We start from the raw sequence: 20,949 nt of genomic DNA, 5'->3' as shown, positions 1-20,949 counted from the left end.
CCCGGGCCCCCCCCCCCCCCCCCACTGGGAAGGTGGGAAGGCAGGAAGGCAGGAGGATGTGGGGAGAGGAGGGCAGAGAGGACGCCAGGCCCACCTCTCCGAGGCAAGGTGCACATGGCCGGCTCCTGGCTGTAGCTCCTCTTCTGGCTCCTGTCCCATCTTTCCTCTGAAAAGCTACCAGGCCTGCTGCCTGGGGGACCAGGGGCCTCATGTACAGCCCACTCTCAAACCCCTGCTCCAGCTCAGAGGCTGATCAGGTGTCAGGGCAGTCACTGAGCTGTCTGCTCCTCTTGGCAAGGAAGATTCTGGCTTCCTGGGTGAGGGGGGTACACCACCGGGGCAGGGCCTGGCCAGGGGGCCCGGGTTAGTGAGATGGGAGAGCTGCTAGCTGCTCCTGCCTCAGTCACAGGGGCCTATAGGATGGCAGTGAGGGCTACGGTTAGCTCCACCTGGTGGAGCCCATGAACTTGCTGTCAGGAGAAGGTGTGGCCTCACGGAGGGGACAACTTTCCTGGTCCCCTGACACTGCAGGCCAGACCATGTTGAGGAAACTGTTCCCCACAGCCTTCCCTGGCTAAAAGAATCCCCCAAAGGAGAGGACTCCATCTAGCTACAAGTACTGCCTTAACTCAGCCCAAGAGGCCTAGGGGTGCTGGAGCCTGGGCAGGTACAGTCGTTCTTCTGACTTCTGACACCCGGTACCACTGACCTGCAGGCTGCTGTCAGGGGAGGTCCTGCAGGCACCGGGAGTGGGATATGGCCTGTGTTCCAGTCAGGACACTTGGGGGCTCCACTGAGGAGGAGAGGAGGCCAAGGGGCCTCTGAGGGCAGGGGCTGTCTCCTTGGGGTGGAGCCCAGGGGCCGCAGCCTCAGATAAGGCACTAGAGAACTGGTCCTGGGAGCCAGGCCCGGGCCGGGTAGGGGAGGATGGAGCTCAGAGGGAAGACTCAGGTCCTGTGGGAGATGAGAGCTGTTTTCCCTCTTCTCTTTCCCCCTGGTAAGAGGGTCAGCAACGCAGACCCCCGAAGTGGCTGGGATGGGGGCCTACTGCAGAGAGGCAACCGGCCCTGGGGACAGACATGGGGCAGCCAAAATAGGAGGGACCAAAAGAGGACATCTATGGCATAGATGGGAAGTCTCAGCCCTGCAGGGCTCCTGGAGTCCAGATACAGGGTGTTCAGCCAACCCGGATTGTGTTTGAGGGCCCTTACCTGGTCTCATTCTGCCACAGCCATCAGTTCCCTACTGTGATTTTAGAGATCAGCTCTTCCTTGCTGGGGCTCCCACTGTCAGATTCTGGGGACAGGGTCAGGCAAGCTGAGAGGGACAGTGCATATGAGCTGGGCCCTGCGAGCTGGCTCCTCCCTCTGCCTGGCCTCCACACCTCTCCTGTTGCACCAGGTGAGTGTGGCACCAGGTGGCCGGGGCTGAAATCGCATATCCCAAGGGCTGGGGCAGCCCTCTGATTTGGGGACATGCTCAGTGGCCTGGGGATCCCTGCCTCAGCCCAGCCTCGCAGTGAGTGGGGAAGGAGGGGTGTGGTGAATCAGTGGGGCTTCCCTCAACCACAGGATATTTAGAAAAACAGAACATAATAAATATACCAATCCTCTCCTTAAAAAAAAAAAAGGTGTTTTAAATGCATTTTTTCCCTGAAGATTTCCAGTGTATTCCACAATGTTTTAAAAAATAGTTTCCCCAAAAATATATCTTTAAAGCATTTGACACAGTGGTATTTGTGGTATATCTGGTGCTGGATGTGGGTGGGGGGCTGTGTCCCTCCACCCTTGTTGGTGTGGGGCCCAGGTCCAGTGAACCACCAGCCTGACTCCCAAATGCCCGCTACAGTTGACGCACGTGTGCCTGGGATGTCGGGGTCTTCACAGGGGATCGAATCTTGGGTTATGTTGAGAACCTACATCACAGGCTTGGTTCCGGCGGAAAACCCTCCAGTGCGGGGAAGAGGGGCCGTGGGGGACCAGGGGGCTGGGTCCTGCCCCAGGGCTGGAGGGAGCGGGCAGGCTCCTCGGGCTCGTCCTCAGCCCCTTCCCCTCCTCTGTCTTGGCTCTCTGTGCTTCGCCCCTTACCAGACTTCACATTTGTGAGGAGGGTTCATGGGTGAGCCAGGCGGGCAGCTGAAGTGTTCTGAGAACGCCTTGGAATTGGACAGGGAGCCAATGACCCGGAAGCGGGAGGGGCTGTGGGGGTCGGTGATGAGGCCTTCGTGGGAGCTCTCGGGCGTGCGGACAGAGCACCAGACCTGTGAGGGGGCAACAGGGAGCGGCTGGGGTCGCGGTGGGTCCTGATGCCACCAGACTGCCCCCATCATGACAGCAGGGGAATGAGCCCCCCATTTGGTCCTGAGGTCCCAGGGAGTCAGGAGCCCTGCCCAGAGGGTTAGAGATGGGCTGGGTGCCCGCCATGCCAGCACCCTCTAACACGGCTGTCCCCAAATTGTGTTTTCAGCTGGAGCAGCTCCATGTCGGTCTGTAGCACCTGCGTTAGATTGTATCTTACGAGAGATTCTGCCCAAACATCAGCCTCAAAACCTTGGATTTAGTCTGAATCTCATTTCCTGGGCAGAACAAACTGTCTAACAGCCTGGAAGCTCTGGGCACTAACGGATGGCTCTCAGCTGAATGCCAACTCAAGGGATGCCCTGGTCCTCCTTGAGTTTAAGAAACTTCTAAAACCCCAGAACCAGAAGGGACCTTAGTGATCACCTTGTCCTCTCACCTACAGGACACAGGAATCCTTTCATTAGGACTCTTGGCCCTTCCTGGACTCTAACAACAGGAAGCCCGCCTCCTTACAGGGTAGGTGTCCCGCGGACAGTCCACGAGTTAGAAAGTTCTCAATCTGAGGGGAGCTCTTGGAACATCAAGATGACACTGTTTCTCGGTGCGCTCACCTGTGCAAAGCCCAGGAAGAACAGCTGGTTATTGGTGAGACCCAGGGTGGGTAAGGTTTGCTCAGGTCCGTTCTTCCTCACCCAGTTCTGGTAAGCCTGGAAGCAGAGAAAACCGAAGCTCAGGGGTGCCCGTGACGCCGGCCGTGATGGAGGGGGCCCGTGTGTGGGGGCAGGGACCTGTTTCTGGGGGCCTGGGCTTCAGCGCAGCCTAGAGGAGCCCTTTTCTTTATCTGCACTCATTCCGAAGGGGAGCACATTCAAGTCTGTGGCTTAAAATACCATCTACGAGCTGATGACTCTCAAATTCATACTTTCAGCTCCAGCCTCTTCCCTGATTTGTATATTCTTTTTTATTTTTTGGCAGCTGGCCGGTGCAGGGATACAAATCCTGGACCTTGGTGTTATCAGCACCATGCTGTACTGAGTGCGCTAACCGGCCAGCCCTACTGCGTGTATTCAACTGTCCCAGCTGGACATCCAAGATGCATCTCAAACTTAGTGTGGCACATATAAAATGTAGGTTATGCATGCGCGCACACGCCCCATCGTGGTTAACCGCACCACCGTCCACCTAGTTACTCAATCCCGAACCCCAGAACTCTCCTTCGATTCTTGTCTTTCAGTAAAACCAGACATCTCAAGTCTGACCACGTCTCACCCTTCCCACTGCTCTATCCCACCTCTTGCCTGGACGACCTCGCAATAGCTTTCTAACTAGTATTTTTGACCCAAACTGATCCGATTCCAACCCCCTCCCCACCTAGCAACTTAAGTGATCCTTATAAAGCAGGCGCTGGCAAACTTTTTCTTTAAAGGGCCAGAGAATAAATATCTTCAGCTTTGCAACAACCCCACTCTACCACCACACACATGCAAATGAATGGGCGTGCTGCGTCCCCAAACAACTCCATCCACAAAAATAGGCTGAGGGCTGGATTGCTGACCCCTGTTTTAAAGGGGAAATGAGACCATGTCACTCCTCTACTTAGAAACCCTGCATCAGCTCGCCACTGTAACCAGAATGAAACCCAGCTCCGTCCTCAGCCGACAAGAGGCTGGAGTGCTCTGGTCCCTGCGTTCCCTCCTCTCTGCCCCCACCCTCTTCCTGTCCTTGAACATGCCGGGCTTGCGTCCACCTCGTGACCTCTGCACTTGCTCTTCCTTTTCCTGAGACTACTTTTCCCAGCTTTGCCTTGTCCCTTCCTCATCATTTAGGTCTCAATTCAAAACATTCCCTCCAGAGGCCAGCACTAACCACCTTCCCTTGTTATTCTTTATTACTTTTCTCTATTTTATGTTCTTCGTCGTATCCATACCCAGCATTATCTTATATATTTGTTTAGGAATTTAATGCCGTCCTTCCCCCTCTGCCTCCACTGACAGTGCAAGCTTTTAGGAGAGGAGGACCCCTGTTTGTCTAGCACATGCATAGTAGAAGGTTCTCAGTACAGCTTCATGGACTAATAGATGTCAGGCAAGTTATCAAATGATCCCGGACTCAGTTCCCTCATCTGCAAAATGGGGATTATAATACCCAACTGTAAAGTTATTGGGGAGTACTCCAAGCCTGGCACAAGATAAGGCCTCAATAAACAGGACCTCTCAGTATCTCAGCTCTTGCTATCACAGTTAGGAGGGGCCTCTGTGTTGCTGTCTCTGACAGACACCTTTCCTCTGGCCTCTGTTTTCTCTCCCATCCAACCCAGCTAACATTCCTGAGTGCCTCTGGGCCAGGCCCCGTGTCCAGGTCATCCTGTTTCATCTTCCCGACAACCCAGCGATGCAGGTATCAGCTATTTGTGGCCAAGCAAACTGAGCCTCAAGGAGGGTAAGTGACTTACTCCAAAACTAGGACGTGAACCCAGAACTGACTTCATGACCAATGTCCCCTTCCTTTCCTGTCCCTCCCCCTTGGCCCACAGGAGCCTCCCAGGCCCACTGCTGAGTGATCAGGCGTTGGCTTCCCCTGCAAAGGTATGAACAGGCAGGCTGTGCAGGTGGATCCAGCCCCAGCCCTCTCCTGTGTCTCTTAGTCGGCCAGACTCAGAGCAGAACGCCTTCTGCGTGCCAAGTTCTGTGCTGGGCGCTCTCACAGTCAGCCTCACTCAGTCCTCCTGACCACCCCTGTCACAGATGGGGAAAACTGAGGCTTGCAGAGCTGCTGGGGCTTGTCCTGGGGTGTCTAGAACGATCCTCCACTGATGAGGCATCTGGACATCCCCAGACATGGGCCCGGGGCGTGCACGGGGAGCAGGACTCACCCGATAGGCCGCCTTGAGGCCCCCGTTGTCGGCGATGTTCTCCCCGAGGGTGTGCCGGCCATTCACGGGCTCCCCGTTGACGCTGTAGTTGCTGTACTGCTCCACCATGCACTCGGTCTGCTGCTTGAAGGCCTCCACGGACGAGTTCTTCCACCAGGGCCGGAGGTTCCCATCCTTGTCATATTCCCGCCCTGGGGGCAGAGGGAAGCCTCGGGTCAGGGGAAGGAGGGTCTGAGTGGAGGCCTGTTGCCCCTGCTTGCTCCTCTCTCCTCCTGGAGACACATGGCTCAGCCGTCTCCCCCCATCCTCCAGCCAGCATGCCCAACACTGCCCATCTGAATGCTGCCGGAGGTGGATGGATCAGCCCACCAGAGCAGGAGAGGACGGAAGACAGCGATCCGGGCAAAGACCAGCGTGGCCAAACGTTCAGTGGAGCTGGGCTTATTTTCAAGACTGGCTATGAGCAAATGCAACCGGCAGTGCTGGGGTCACAAGACTGGCCCAGCCTCCAAGGTCCCTGCCTCTTCCTTCTCAGCTTTGGTGTCCCCAAGACAGGAGGCAATGAGGAGGATTCTGGGCATTAGCTGGCAAGGAGGGACTGACTTCAACTCCTCTGACTACAGTCAGACCAGAGAAGTCCCTGGAGTGGTGGAGAAATGTACACTCCCTGCTGATTACAAGTACCTACCCCTGAGTACTGAACACCTTCCAGGAGCACATTCCCATCGTCCTCACAATCACATGAGGTTGGGATCATCACGACCATTTTACAGACAAAGAAACAGAGGGTTGGACAAATGACAGGACTTGCTAAAGTTCATACAATCGGCAGGCGGCAGAGCCAGGATTTGAACCCAAATCCTTCCATCTCCAAAGCTAAGACCCTTAGAAGTGAAGGGGAAGGCCAGCCCGTGGCTCACTTGGGAGAGCATGGTGCTGACAGCACCAAGTCAAGGGTTAAGATCCCCTTACTGGTCATCTTTTTAAAAAAAAAAAAAAGAAAAAAGAAATAAAGAAAAAAAGAAGTGAAGGGGGCAGAAAGCAGAGGCAGTGGGGCCAGGATGTTGATGGGTTCTGTCTGAAGGGGACTGCAAGGAACCCATACCTTGATCATCAAAAGCATGAGTCAGCTCATGGCCCACGACGACACCAATGCCACCAAAGTTTAAGGCCCTGGGGGGGACATAGAGGTGAGGGTGAGACTTGAGTGGAGGGCCTCTCTCTCACTCTTGTCCAGTTATGTGACCCTTGCTTCCCAGATCTGGAGACATAGCGAAGTCCTGCAGGACTCTGTGGGGACATGGCCACAGCCTGAGCTTCCACCCAGGCTGGAGGCTGGGCAGAGTCTGTGGTCAGCTGTGCCACGGGCACCATGCACTGTGCTCAACATGCTACAGAACTGGACTGAACTCGTTAGTTATCTCAGAAGAGTGAGGCATTATTAACCGGCTCTATAAACAAGCAAATTGAGGCTGGGAATGGGTGGATCACTTTGCCCAAGGGCCACATGGTCAAACAGCAGACCAGGACTGTGTGGATTTCCTTTCTGAGGTGGTGCCCTCACCTTCCCAACTCCCTAGCTCTGACTGTTTTAAAATATGGTCAGAGGGGTGTTTCCCCTATGTAGAGCTCTTGACTCCACAGCATGCCCCCAATACCCCACCAATGTCCAGGGGCTTCCAGATCCAAGAGACCCCTGGAGGGAAGGGTGGAGAGTGAGGGTGTTCCTCTGCAATTTCTCGGACAATCCTAAAATGCCCGGGCCATGGGGCAAAGATCGCTCAGTGAGACTGGCTCAGTTGTATGGTCAGCTATGGGCCACAGGGCTGGGCTGGGGGGTCCTCTGAGGGAGGGACACCAGAGGCAGCCTACTTGGGTGAGGAGCGGGTGTAGAATGGTGCCTGCAGGATCCCAGCCGGAAACACAATCTCATTCTTGGTGGGCGAGTAGTAAGCGTTCACCATGGGCGGGGTCATGCTCCACCTGCAAGCAACACACGTGGGATCTCAGGCACAGCGGATGGGTGGGCAGGTGGGGACAGCCCCGTGGGAGGACAGTATGGGGATTGGTATCAAGAGGCTTAAAAATGTGGATTCCTCTTGACCTTGGCCCAAGTGCACACAAGTATAGCGCATCCATGGCAGCACTGTTTGTGAGAAGGGAAAACTGGAAAATACCCAATTGTCTATAAATAAGGAATTAGTTAAATAGATGATGTCACATCACACACTGGAATACTGAGACTCTGTACAGAGAACAAAATGGACCATTACATGTTGAAAAGTCATCCTTGTCTAGGCTCAGAATGTACCTATCAGCAGTTCTCAAAGCGTGATCTGTGGACACCAGGTGGTGGGGGTGTCCCCAAGACCCTTTCAGGGGTCCACGAAGTCAAAGCTATTTTTATAGTAATATTAAGACATTATCTGCCTTTTCTACTGAGTTGACATTTGCATGGATGGTGTAAAAGCAACAGTGAGTAAAACTGCTGGAGCCTGACCATGAATCAAGGCAAGTTCTAGTGAGCACCAAGTTATTCTCCAGCATGTTATACCTGCAAAAACACCAACCAAACCATTTCACTTACAGCACCTTGACACAGTAGCATAATTATTAATTTCATTAAATCTAGACCCCTGAGTACAGGTATTTTTATTATTCTGTGTGACCAAGTGGGAAATCCACATGAAGTGCTTCAGCTTTTTTCACGGAATACCTTAGGACGACTGATGAACCATGGAGTTTCAGACTTGGACATTTGGTAGACATTTCCTTGAAAATAAATAAAGTGAGCTTATCACCTCAAGGAAAACAATTGGCACCATTTGTTGACAATGATTAAAATTAGAGGTTTCAGGGCCGGCCCGGTGGCACACTGCTACAGTGCGCCGCTTGGGAGCGTGGTGGCGCTCCCGCCGAGGGTTCGGATCCCACATACAGACCGGTTCCCGCTCACTGGCTGAGCGAGGTGCGGGTGCAACGCCGAGGGTTGCGATCCCGTAGCCGGTCCCGGTCCGGTACGGGCGCGACACTGAGGGTTGCGATCCGTTGCCGGTCACGAAAAAAGACAAAGAGGAAAAAAAAAAAATTAGAGGTTTCAAAAAAAAATTCGAAGTTTCAAGCAAAAATTAAAATTTTGTAAAACTTCTACTGGCCACCACAAATTTGACAGCTTCCTAATACTTAAAAATTATTCTCATGAGGTCAGGGGTGATATTAACAAATGTGGATTCTTTTGTATAATGAAAGTGTCACTATTTGGCAGTTCTGTAAAACTCAGTGAACCACTGTTTTCCAAATGACTAATGCATGATGTTACAAAATCATACTTGGGTAAAGATGCGTTCAAAGTGCAAGATATATGCATGGATTTTAGTGTAACAGAATATGAAAAGTTCATGGATATGGTTTCAGATTCCACATGGCAACTAACCTTTAAGAAATTACCACTTGGAGGGCCGGCCCATGGCTCATTTGGGAGAGTGTGGTGCTGATAACACCAAGGCTGTGGGTTTGGATCCCTATATAGGGATGGCCGGTCAGCTCACTGGCTGAGCGTGGTGCTGACAACACCAAGTCAAGGGTTAAGACCCCCTTACTGGTCATCTTTATAAATTAAAAAAAAAAAAAAATCACCACTTGGAGTAGTACCAGAAGAATATACTCAAGTATCAGGAAAGACTACTAAAATATCTTTCCCTTTTCCAACTACGTAGCTGTGTGAAGTTAGATTTCCTTTACATATTCCAAAACACCATACTGCAACAGACTGAATGCAGAAGCAGATATGAGAATCCAACTGTCTTCTATTAAGCCAGACACTAAAGAAATTTGCAAAAAGTGAAAACAATATGTCTCTTCTTATTTTTTGAAAATATTTTTCATAAAATTTCCATAAAAATCAATATGACTCACATAAACAAAAGAGCTTTTTGGAGTCCAATAATTTTTTAAGAATGTAGAAGAGTCCTGAAACCAAAAAGTATGAAACTAATAACAGTATACAGTAATGAAATAGTTGGCCTTTCCATGACTTTTCTGGTGCAGAGGGGAAGTGCCATTAAGGAGTGGAGCAAGACGGAAACATTTGTCTACAAGAGCCTAGATAGTCACTCTGTCTCCTCCAGGTGAGATGTGGTAAGGGGGGCCCCAAAGCCATGTAAACTAGTGAGAAATTTAAAACATACTTATATTTAAACAATCACTGATAATACATTAGTGAGTAGGAGATAAAATTTAAATAAAAAATATTAAGCTAAATTTAAAAACTTCAGATAAATTGGCAACGGTGCCTGTGCCATATTCTGAAGGTAAAAGCCTACCTCGGTGTGTGTTTAGGGGGTTCCCTGGTTGAAGATGGAAAACTTGAGGAAACACAGATGTTTGAACCCCTGTTGTCCACAAGGGGGCGCCAAAAGCAAAGAGACACTGCTTTCCCTGCTGGTAAGATTTATCCTGCAAAATGTTTCAGGAGTGGAGAGAGCTTAATCTCACCATTACTACTGGCCTGACTACATCTACTATTCTGAGTAGACTGTTTTAAAAAGGACAGAAACCAAGTCTCACTCCAGATCATTCTGATTTAAGACGGTCTAGGGTAGAGGTCAGAGAGCTATTATTTTTTTAAAAGTTCCCCAGAGGATTCTGGATGTGCAGTGAGGTCTGGGAACCACAGCTGCTGGGGGTCCATCCAGAACCTTCCCCAGGCCTCTGTGGGGGACCTGCCCCTGAGAGACCACCACTCCTGTTACTGAGGAATTACAGAAAACTAGCCCTTGCTGAGGGCCGCCTGTGCCTGACACTCCCCAGAAGTTCTCTCGTTTGATTGTCACAATGACCCACGAACCAGCTTCTCCATCCAATTGTGCAGATAATGACATGAAGGCTGGGACACAGTGCCAGGTCAGCTCAGCTCCAGAGACCAGGCTCACTCTGCCAACAGGCTGGCTGCTGGGGCTGCACAGACTCGGGGCCACACTTCTTTGGCCTTGGTTGTTTCATCTGAAAAGTGGGATAACACCAGCACCCACACCTCAGATGGCTCTCATGACAGCCACATCCAGCACATGGCGTGCAATGAAGGCAAGCTCAGCCCACAGCAGCCCCTGTGCAGGGAGCCAGCACCTTCCCGGTGGGGTTCGGGGAACTCACTGGTCTCTGTTGGGGGCTTTCCTGAGCTGGTCAGCAGTGACCCTCCACGAGAAGTTGAAAAACCGCATGGCGTTCTCAAAGTAGAGGTCTGGAACGGCGGTGTACTGGAAAAGAGGAAGCAGGCTGGAGTCACGGGCTGGAGCATGCCCAGGCTGGGCTCCATCTTCTAAAACTGAGGAAAGTGAGGCTGTCGAGGTGAAGGGACTGCCCTGCAGGACAAAGACTAGAACGGAGGGATCCGGGCTGCAGGCTCAAGCTCTTCTTTTGGCCCTCACCCTGGTGGGGCCTGGCTCTAACTCTCTCCTTCTAGGACACACTAAGAGCGTCACCCAGGGGCACCCGACAATGTCACAGTGCTGCAGGAGCATCCTGAGACAGGAAATATCTCCAGTGCTGGCCAGTAGAACTTCCTGCAATGACGGACGTGTTCTATGCCTGTGCTGTCCAATACTGTAGACACTAGCCACAGGTGGCTGTGGAGCATTTCGAATGTGGCTAGTATGACTTTTAAATTAAATCTTAATTCATTTACGTTTTAATTAGCCACCTGTGGCTAATAGCTAATACACTGGACATACTGGACAGTGCAAACCTAACAAATCCAACTGGAGTCTATCTCTGGAATGTCAGGGGACAGGCATTATCACACGCCCTCCAGACCACTCAGCCTGGCCTTTCAGCTCTTGACAGGTGCCAAGTTCTCCCTTAGATCCACTGCAGGTCCTTCTGGCTTTATGTCAGGGCTCTGGTAAAACGCTGGATCTTCAGGGGCAGGACAAAAGTCCTGTGGGCTCTGCCTGGGCTGCCTTCAGGAGCCCCTGGATCCTGTGTCAGGACACCCTGGAGATCTTCAACTATTTTCAAGGAAAAAGGCTGCAGAATGAGTCTCACATTCTCAGAAGTAATTTTAATATCCATAGGTTTTAAATATAACCACGGTGAGAAGTTATTGTAAGTTCAGAAATGCCTGTAATTCACAAATTTCAGGCACTAGAAGATATAAAACCTTATCATTTGCAGCAGAAGCACCACCAATGTAAAGGAGTGATTTGCCAAAAGTTCTCACCAGGAGGGATGCAGCAACTACACTTGCCACCCAAATTAGGTTTCAAAATGCCCTTGGGATTTATGCTTCCTCTCTCTCAGTAGCATTTCAAGGTCAAAATCAGAGGTCCAGTTTCTCTGGGGAGGGACTGAGGCAACTATGGGGGCAGGACCCGGGAGGAAGGAAGCAGTATGAAGGGCCCCACTTTTTACCCCACCTGTTTTAGGGCCACTAATCCTCCCTGCACCTTCTAGGATCTGTTTTTCTCATTATTTCCCACTCATTAAATGGAGCAGACCATTCCCAGTGGGGCACACGGCGCATGTTCTGGTACTGACTGCTAGGCACTGCCTGATGGAGGCTCAGGCTGCCCCAGGAGATAAAGAAGCAGGAAATGCCCGAGCCAGCCCCAAACCCCACACATCATCTTGTGATGTCCTGACAGCCACGCTGCCCCCAGCGTTCCACCTGGATCCTGCCCTGCCTGGACCCTTACCTGAGTGGGCATTCGGGAATGAATGCAAGGGGGGAGGGAAAAGGCCACTCACGTCATTGAACACTTTGTCCAGCTCCTTGGGGTCCATGATAAAGTTGGGGTAGCCTATCATGTTGTAGATGGCATCCGCCTGGACAGAACAGACAGAAGTGAGCGCCCTGCAATGCCAGCCAGGCTGGCCCCTGCTCTGTGGGTGCCAGGCTCAGGATCTGGGCCAAGGGGAAACAGGCCAGGCTCCTCCCATCTCAGGGCTTGCTTTCTTTCTGGAAAGATCCTCGCTTTGCCCAACTTCTACTTATCTTTTGGGTCTCTACCTAAATGTCACTTCCCCAAGGGAAGCCTTCCCTGACTCCCACCCCACTGGACGGCACCAGATTCCTCCCTCCTTGTGAGACATGCCACGTCCGTCGCGCACTCAGCAAGGTTTGTTTTATACAGTCATCCGTGCAGTCACGTGCTTAAGGGTGTGCTGTTGATTGAATGTCCCCCCCAAACTCACGGAAGCTTAAATTGCATCTCCCAAAGTTCCAGGTATTGGAAACTTGGCCCCCACAATGACAGTGGTACGAGGGTGGGAAACCCTATTGTGATGATTGGAAGGTGGGACCTTGGGGAGGTGACTGGATTGTAGGGGCCATGCCCTAGTTCATGGGTGTGGTTCTGAGGGCTTTAAAAGGACAGCATGGGAGAGTCTCTCTCTGCTCTGCCATTTTCTGCCATGTGAGACCCTGCATCACTGTTGCCACCAACAAGGCCCTCACCAAATGTGTTCTCTGGACTTCGGACTTCCCAGCTTCTGAAACTATAAGCAGTAAATGTTGTTTCTTTACAAATTACCCAGTTCCAGATATTTTTGTTATAAGCTATAGAAATGGACTAATACAAGGTGTCCCTCCATCCTGCTAGACAGTTCTCCCCTGAAGGTGGGACAGCAGCCACACGGTACTCACTGGATAGAACCAGTCTGTCCTTCACCCACCCTCTATCTGTGGCTGCCGCCTCTGTGCCGGAAGCCTCAGCAACCCCCTCACGTGCCTGGCCAGCCTCACCTTTTCCTTGGCTGATTTCCGGGTGTCTTCATCCATCCACTTCAGAGTGCTCAGGCTTTCCTCAAATGCCTTCTTGATCTCCAGGATTATCTCACTGGCCTGAGGAGACACATGCCACATCAGTAAGGTCTGGTATCTGGCCTCGCCTAAATGCAATGTGTGCCCCATGCAGGACGATGCTGGGCCAGAGACTAAACTCAGGTTTGGCTCAAAGCCTCAGGAGCTGGGCTAAAAAAGAAGCCACAGCCATGTTTTCCAAACAGCATTTCCAAACAGCACTGACACCCTACAAGACAAGACTGGACTTCCATTAACAGGCTCTGTGGTCAAACAGGCTTAGGACAAACTTCGGGAAAGCTGGAAAAGTCTCTTTGCTGCGGGACTTTCCAGAGCCTTTAAGGTGGTAACGTGCACGGCCATGCTTTCAGAGGGGGCTACAGTACGTAGCCTCTCCCAGACTTATTGCACCACAGGAATCCTCTTTGATGGAATGGCCCTTAAATTCTAGAGAACTGCAGTTCTGAGGAGCAGTTTCAGAAATGCCATGCTCAGGCTGGAGACAAACAGCCATTCTCGAGGGTGACAATGTTATAGGAAGACCTGGAGGCCAAAGACAGATGGTAGAAGATTCTGGAGAAGGTAGAGCCACACAGCAGCAAGGGCAAAGGGACGATGGCCGACATGCCCCGACTCATGTTGTCTCAGATGCTCACAGGCAAGTCCCGTGATAGATTTGAGTCTCAGTCTGCTAACCCTCAACTGCAGATAATACCTACATAATTAATACTGTAACTAATAGAAACTGTAACGATAATATAACAGCTACTATTTATCGAGCCCTTATTTTGTGTCAGGTGCTCTTTGTATGTAGTATCTCATTTAATCTCACCCTGTGGGAGGGACACCCCCATCTCCATGTTACAGATGAGCTGACAGTACTGTCCCAAGTCGCCCAACCAGGATGTGATGAAGCCAGGATCTGCACTTGGGCCCGGCTGTCCCCACAGTGCTGTGTAGCTGCGATGTCCCCCTGCCTGTCTAGAACAAACCCGGTACCCGCAAAGTAAGACAAATGTCACCCTCTGGGCCAGAGCTGGGTCCTTCACAGCCCGGGAAGTGGAGAGGCTGTAATAACTCTGCAGGGGAGGTCACACAGGTGCGGGCCTGGCACTCGGGGATGGGAGCTCTTACAACAGCTCACATCACTCAAGCCTCGAGCAAATGGAAGCTTGAGGCAAGGCTGCAGCCTGGGGCCCGCGAGCTCGGAGCAGACCAGAGTTCAGGCGGTCAAGTCCATGAGGGGCCGCGACAGGCATGAGGTCACGGCCTGTGTCCACGGGGGAAGCACTTACTATGTTCTTGCTGTCCTCGGCGAAGGTTGCTTTGACGAACATGGGGCCCAGGGCAAAGCCCAGGTTGTTTTCTGTGTCACTCACGCAAAACTTCCAGCGAGGAAGACAGGTCTGGAAAACACAGGTGGGAAAGGTTACTGGGCCCCAGTCCTCCCCCTCCCCTTTCTGTCCAGGAGGTAGTGCCACCTGGGCCCGTGCTTCTTTCCAGAACTTCAGGGAGACATTTCCTGACCTGGAAGTTATTTTGGGCACTGGACCAAGAGGCCATGGAATGCCCCTCACTGTCACCACCTACTGTTTCCTGAGCGCCAGGCTCTGTGCTTGGGACGTCACACATGGTCTCCCAGTGAGCTATTAAAATGACCCAGGGAGGCAGGGATTGTTGGTTGATGACAGATGAGGAGACAGAAACTCAGCAAGGGGCAGTCTCTGGCTCAGGGTCCCAAGCTGTAAGGGGTGGTGCTAGGACGGGAACTCAGAACGCCTGACCCCACTACCTGTGCCCCTACCTGCCCCTGCCTCGTCCTGCCTCCTGGAAGGCAAAGAACCTTGGGAAGTTACCTGCCTACCCTGAGCAATGGGAAAAACTTCCCAGTGGGTCAGGACCCTAACCCCATTTAAAGCCTCCTAGGAAGAAAACAGCTACAAGTGATACCCCAGGATTTCGATGCGTTGGTTCTTCCGTGGTCTCAGCCACAAGCCCCACTAGTTCATAGGACACCTCTGTACAAGCTGGAAAAAGGAGTCTGTGACCACAGCCCCTTGGAGGAACATGGCTCGGCAGAGAGCGCCTGGGCTGGTGTCGGCCCCCCTTGCTCCCCCGCCCAGGCTTCCCTGGTGGACATGAGTATGACAGTGCACGGTGGCCCTGCTCATGCACATCGGCTGCAGAGAAAGCCAATGTGCACTTAACCCCGAGGAGCAGGTGGTAACAACCACCCGTGCTCAGGACAGTCTGCTTCACAAGAGCCGTAAACTGAAAACCACCCAAACGCCCATCGACAGACAGATGGGTAAACAAAACATGGCATTTGTATACGGCAACATACTCCTTGGCAACAAAAAGGAATGGGCTACGGATACACACAAGAGCACGGATGGATCCCGCAGACCTGTTCTGAGCAACAGAGGCCAGGCCTATGGTGCATGATTCCACCCGCACCCACCTCTGGGGGGCGTGGGCTGATGGGGAAGGGGCCCGAGGGAACTTTCTGCTCAGAAGATGCTGGATAAATGGGTGATAGAGATGTTCTCCACCTTGATTGGGGTGGTGGTTACGTGGGTGACATCATTTGTTACAACTCGCTGATCTGTACACTTAAAGTACACTTCATAACTTATTGTTAAAAAAAATTAGTTAAAATTTATTAGTTAAAACAAAATTCTTCTAGACAAGAAAGGAGATTAGGAGGAAGAATGGAAGAAAGGCACGCTCTATCTTCTCCAAGTTTAACCACCCAAGTTCTCTTTAGCTTTCCCAACCACGTGCCCACTTAGATGCCTGACTTCGGCCTGCCCTGGGACTCGGGGCATGGAGAAGAGGACCGAAACCCCCTCTCACAACCAGGCACACTGCACCAGCACCTCGGGGCGTGCCTAGGGACCCAGGGTAAGGAGCTGGGGACTGGACACTCTCCACAACCAGGCACACTCTCAGCACCACGGATCAGGCCAAAATCATCTCCTCCGTGTGGGTGGCCCACCACAGCCACCACGATAACCATGGCTGCCATGAAAGCAGCTACATGCCACAACCACCACGCAGATGGTCCACCAGCCACTAGAGTGCATTGACACAAGGAGAGTCACCAGCAGAGATAAAGAAAGGAAGAGGTTGTCTCTCCTCACAGAGCTCATTTCAAAGTGACAGAAGAGACATCTGCTCTATGATAGTATTGGGGGACCTGATCACGCCTTTCAGAATTGGACAGATCATTTGGGCAGCAAATCAACAGAGTAACCATTACTCTTTCAGAAGGAGAGAAGAAATCTAGGGTGATTAGAGGGGGGAGGGGGAGAGGAAGGGGGAGAGGGATGGATTGGACAAGGGGCATAGAGAATAATTCCAATTTGTAACAATATATATGCTAGTAATATTGGTTTGATCAACATATCTCAATGTTGAACCCCAAAATATGTATAATCAATTTTGATTCGATAAAAATTTTTTTTAAAAATCCTTCTAGGCAAGAAAGAAGATCAGGATGAAGAATGGAAGAAAGGCACGCTCTATCTTCTCCAAGTTTAACCACCCAAGTTCTCTTTAGCTTTCCCAACCACGTGCCCACTTAGATGCCTGACTTCGGCCTCTCCTTCCCCACTCCTGACCCCCTCCTCAGCTGTGAAGCCCACCGCTGGCTACAGTCTGTCAGGCTGCGGCTGCTGAATCACGGACAGATTCCTCCTGGTTGTCTTCTCAGGTCACCCCCTGGACAGACCCGATCGCCCACGCGTGCGTTCATTCACCTGCACATCTAGCGCTCTCTGAGCGGTTCTCTGCACCACGGCTGTGCTGGGTTTCACCTTCGTCTAGAGATGAGTCAACTGTGGGCCTGCCCTCAAGGGACTCAGATGTGTTGCCCAGAACCTCCAGTGGGAGAGACACACACGTAACAATACTGCTGACCGTAACAGCAGTGACTGTTCAGTGAGCGTTTACCACGTGCCACGCCCTATGCCATGTAACGCTCATAATACCCATTTGTTCCTTTTTGCAGATAAAGAATCCGAAGCACAGAGAGGTTAAATCACTGGCCCAAAGAGATCACTCAGGGAGAAAGCGGCAAGTGGCTGAGATGGGATTTGAACCCAGAAAGTCTGGCTCCAATGTCTTCTCTCAAAGAGGCCACACTCACTGCCTATGAGTCATGAAGTCCCTGGAACTGCTGTAGGATGAAGAGAAAAATGAACTTCGATAGGAGCAAGGGTCAGGTCGACCTGACAGTCAGGAAGAAGGGTTCATTCTGGCTGGAGGTGACCTCTGAGCCGAGTCGGGGAAGATGAGAAGCCGCTACCTCCGCCCCGAACTGGCTGTATCTTACTGACTTATTTTTAATGTCTCCATTGTAATACACGGAGCACGAGGGAGGAGAAGGGGAAGAGGGTGAACCAGCAGGGCCTCCTTCCCGCTGCCAGAACTCTCCACTCATAAATGAATCATAGCTGATGAGATGCATCTGGCATGGAGCACTGTAGCCTTTCAAACAGACTTTATAGGGATCCCCTCGTGTAATCCTAGACAACCCTCGGGTAAGCAGGGCAGGGATTAGTTACCCCTTTTACCAGATGGGAAGGCTAAGCCCCTGCCCCAATTAAGCAGTTTGTCCAAGATTGTGTGGTTAGAAGCGTTTCCAGCTCAGATCTGCTGACCCCAAATTCTGTGCTGTTTCCTCACGCTCCCTCCCTACCAAGGCTGAACAACTGTACGCTCTACGCGGCTTTACTTTACAGGTGTTTTCCCAAATGGAGGCCACTCACAAGGGTCCTGGGAGATGAGGTCAGGAATCACCCCAAATTGCAGATGAGAAAACTGAGGCTCTGAGAGGTACAAGGACTACCCAAGGTCACACCGCTAGGACAGGGCTTTGAGTTGTCCTGGACACAAGCAGGATGGACCTGGCCCGGGCCCAGGAGCAGCCACGGGAGGTGGGGGGGCTGGAGAATAAGAAACAGGTGAGAAACATCTTCCACCCACCACCCACCCCACCGCCCCCAGGCCTGGGGCATCCAGAGACCCCTGGCTCAGAGCCTCCTGCCTCAGGGCTCCCACTTGCCATGGCTTCTCCGTGCCTCACTGGCTCTGCACTTTGAACCTAGCCCAGGGAAGCTCATTCTATTAATTGATTAATTTTAACTTTAATTGAAGTAAAATACACATGCCATAAAAGTTACCATCTTAACCATTGTTAAGTGTACAGTTCAGTGGTGTCCAGTTTATTCACACTGTTGTGCAAACGATCTCCAAAACTTGTTCATCTTGCAAATCTGAAAGTCTATACTCATTAAACAATACTTCCTCATCCCCCCCCCCAGGCCCTGGCAACCTCAGGGAAGCTCAATTTTAACTTTCGGTTCCTGCAGAGCAGAGGCTGAGTGCGGCGGGGCAGAGGGGTACGGGCAGTAGAATCTGATGTGCCGTGTTTGAGCACGCCCTCTCCACATACGGGCAACTTTGAGCAAGTCCCTCCCCCTCACTGAGCCTCGGTTTCCCCATCTGTAAGATGGCAGATAATAATTGTTCCTAACACACAGAGCTGTTGTAGGAGCCTGGTGAGATAAGGCCTACAAAAGGTAAATACCCAATAATATCTTTGGTTTTATCAATACTATTAGTGAGTAGCTGAAAGTGCCTAAAAGTTATAGTCACCCAGATCTGGGTTTGATTTTGAGCCTGGCTGCTTCCCCGCTGGGTGACTTAGGAAAGTCCCTTTACCTCCCTGAGCCTCAGTTTCCTCATCTGTAATCCAGGAGGTAAGAGATGGTGCAGGTGAGTGCTCACAGAGCCATCATCCTGGGTCCTGGTCAGGGAGGGTCTGATCAGGACCAAGTGCTGCAGGGAACAGAATCCAGGCTTTGGTCACATTTGTAACCCAGGGCCAGTCCAAGGTAGGTACAGGTGAAACAGGAAGGTAATTCAACCAGGTGGGGCAGCCAACCCACCACACCCCCTTGTCCTTCCCCACAGGGCAGGGTGGCTCTCATGGCTGAGGCCCAGTAGTGTCCTCAGAAGCTCCTCCGGTCAGAAGCACACCCTGTTCCCAGCCACTCTCTCCCTCATGCCCCTTCCTGCCAGAGGTGGGTGTAGATGAGGATGGGAGAGAAAAGGAGAACTTTTCCCAGGATGAACTCCAGGGCCGGAGGCAGAAGCCCACATCCTGCCATTCTCTGCCAATCCTTATCTGGAGCCGCCTGCTCCCCTGGACTCTGGGAGGGGCTGCGGGGGCAGGGTCCAGCTGCAGTCAGCTCTGCCTGGTCTCTGGGGAGGGCCTGCTGGGGTCTGCTGGGTGGGGGCAGGGTGTGCCTGGCAGGCTTGGCGAAGCCTCTACTGCTCTGTCGCTGAGGCACCCTCTGGGGCCCTGGCTTGGTATATCCCATCGGCACATGTGAGGACTGCGCAGCTTCTGTGATGTCCTTCAGCAGTCATAGGCTCCTGGGGCACAGACCCCACCTCACCGGTCTCAGTATTACCACACTGGGATCACAGCCTAGCACAGGGCAGCAGGAGTTTAATGAGCAACCGCTCGTCGGGTGCACAAATGGGAGGGTAACAGCCACTTCCTTGGGGAGAAGCGGAAATAGCTGGGGAGCTTTCCACAAGGGGTGGATTTCCCAGGAGGAGGGCCCTGGAGCCTCTGAAAGAATGGACCCTTAGGGGTCATGATGGGGCATTTAAAGGAGGGTGGAGCCAGGGGCCTGGCTCTGGAGTTTCCCCAGACTGGAATCTGGGGATCACAGTAGCAGTGACTACCTGTGTAGTACTTACCAGGAGCCAGGTACTGTTCTACGTGTTTCATGTTTCTGGGGGAGAAGAGGTGTTATTAGGGTTCCCTGTGCAAAGGGAGGATAAAAACAGTACACACTGCACAGGGGTTGTGAGGATCACGAGAAGCATTTACACCAGGCAAGTATTTATCAGCATCACCATCGAGGAATTGGAAGAGAGAACTACCTTTTCCTGTTAATTAGCTAAGTTGCTAAGACTCCTCTTTACCCTTTAACTCGGCATAATCACTTCCTTCTGGAAGCTTCTGCCCACCCCCGGCTGGCTTACATCCCCTCCTGTGCTCTCACAGACACCTGGGCGGACCCCTTAGTGGTCCTGTTCATTCTCGTCCTATTGTCTGCTTCCCTCAAAAGTTCCATGGCCCTGGGAGGCTACCGTGGTCACACCGGCTTCCACCCCAGAGCCTGGCACACAGCAGGTGCTCAGCAGGTGTATGAGTGACAGGCTCACCTTCTTGGTCCCATACATGACTTCCATGAACTTCTCGTCTGCGTCCTGAAAGCGCTGGTCGAGGAAGGAACTTGTCTTCCGCACTAGGTTCCAGATCATGTAGTTGTTGAGCAGGCTGGGGGAAGAGGAGGCCAGACAGTCTCAGAAATGCCCCGGGCTGGGAGCGTCGCCCCGCTGACCCCCAGGGGGCTCTCAAACTTGGCCTTCTGAGCCCAGGCTCTTTCCCAGCTGGCCCGGTTTGGTTGATTAGTGCTCTCTAAGCACATGCAACAGAAGCGTTTCAAGGGTAAAGCCTGGATTCTACCAAAGAAAAGCCCTCAATGCCTAGTGCAATCATGGGTACACCACAGGTGCTCTGTAAATGCTGCTGCTTAACTGCCTGTGTCTGGAAGCTGGAAGCAGCAGCATGGAGACTCATCCTGGATGGTGTATGGGGCTGGTGTGGGGAGGAGGTTACCATTTACCCAGCTTGGAGATGTCCCAGCCAGGAGGCCAGAGAGGGGGAAAGGGTGCCTGAGAATGCGAGGGGCAGGGAAGTAAGCTCTGGCCAGCTAGGCCAGGGTTTCATGAATGACAGCTGCCACTGTCCCACCCCCAGGGTGCAGGGAACCTAACTGTGGCTGTTGTTACCTTTGCAAAGAAGTTGCCTTAGCACAAAGGGATTCACAACAGTGAACATCTAGCCTAAACGTGTGACAACGGGGGGGGGGGGGGAAGTAAATAATATTCAC

The 20,949-nt window shown here is 52.2% G+C and overlaps 1 protein-coding gene across 1 annotated transcript in view; it reads right to left on the bottom strand.

The window, feature by feature from the left end:
- Positions 1-1,610: 1,610 nt before the first annotated feature.
- ECE1 (endothelin converting enzyme 1) overlaps positions 1,611-20,949 on the bottom strand; it is a gene marked incomplete at its 5' end in the record, with an annotated part of 37,649 nt that continues 18,310 nt past the window's right edge. The window contains 10 exons of the mRNA XM_008594869.1: positions 1,611-2,260; positions 2,912-3,007; positions 5,173-5,363; positions 6,278-6,345; positions 7,045-7,155; positions 10,324-10,427; positions 11,917-11,994; positions 12,914-13,012; positions 14,266-14,376; positions 20,219-20,333. Of these exons, the coding sequence (XP_008593091.1) occupies positions 2,084-2,260; positions 2,912-3,007; positions 5,173-5,363; positions 6,278-6,345; positions 7,045-7,155; positions 10,324-10,427; positions 11,917-11,994; positions 12,914-13,012; positions 14,266-14,376; positions 20,219-20,333 (1,150 nt within the window). The remainder of the gene's footprint in view (positions 2,261-2,911; positions 3,008-5,172; positions 5,364-6,277; positions 6,346-7,044; positions 7,156-10,323; positions 10,428-11,916; positions 11,995-12,913; positions 13,013-14,265; positions 14,377-20,218; positions 20,334-20,949) is intronic.

Source organism: Galeopterus variegatus, unplaced genomic scaffold (genome assembly GCF_000696425.1).
Source record: "Galeopterus variegatus unplaced genomic scaffold, G_variegatus-3.0.2 Scaffold11784, whole genome shotgun sequence".
NCBI classification, from domain to species: domain Eukaryota; kingdom Metazoa; phylum Chordata; class Mammalia; order Dermoptera; family Cynocephalidae; genus Galeopterus; species Galeopterus variegatus.
This window is presented reverse-complemented; position numbering and strand designations above follow the sequence as displayed.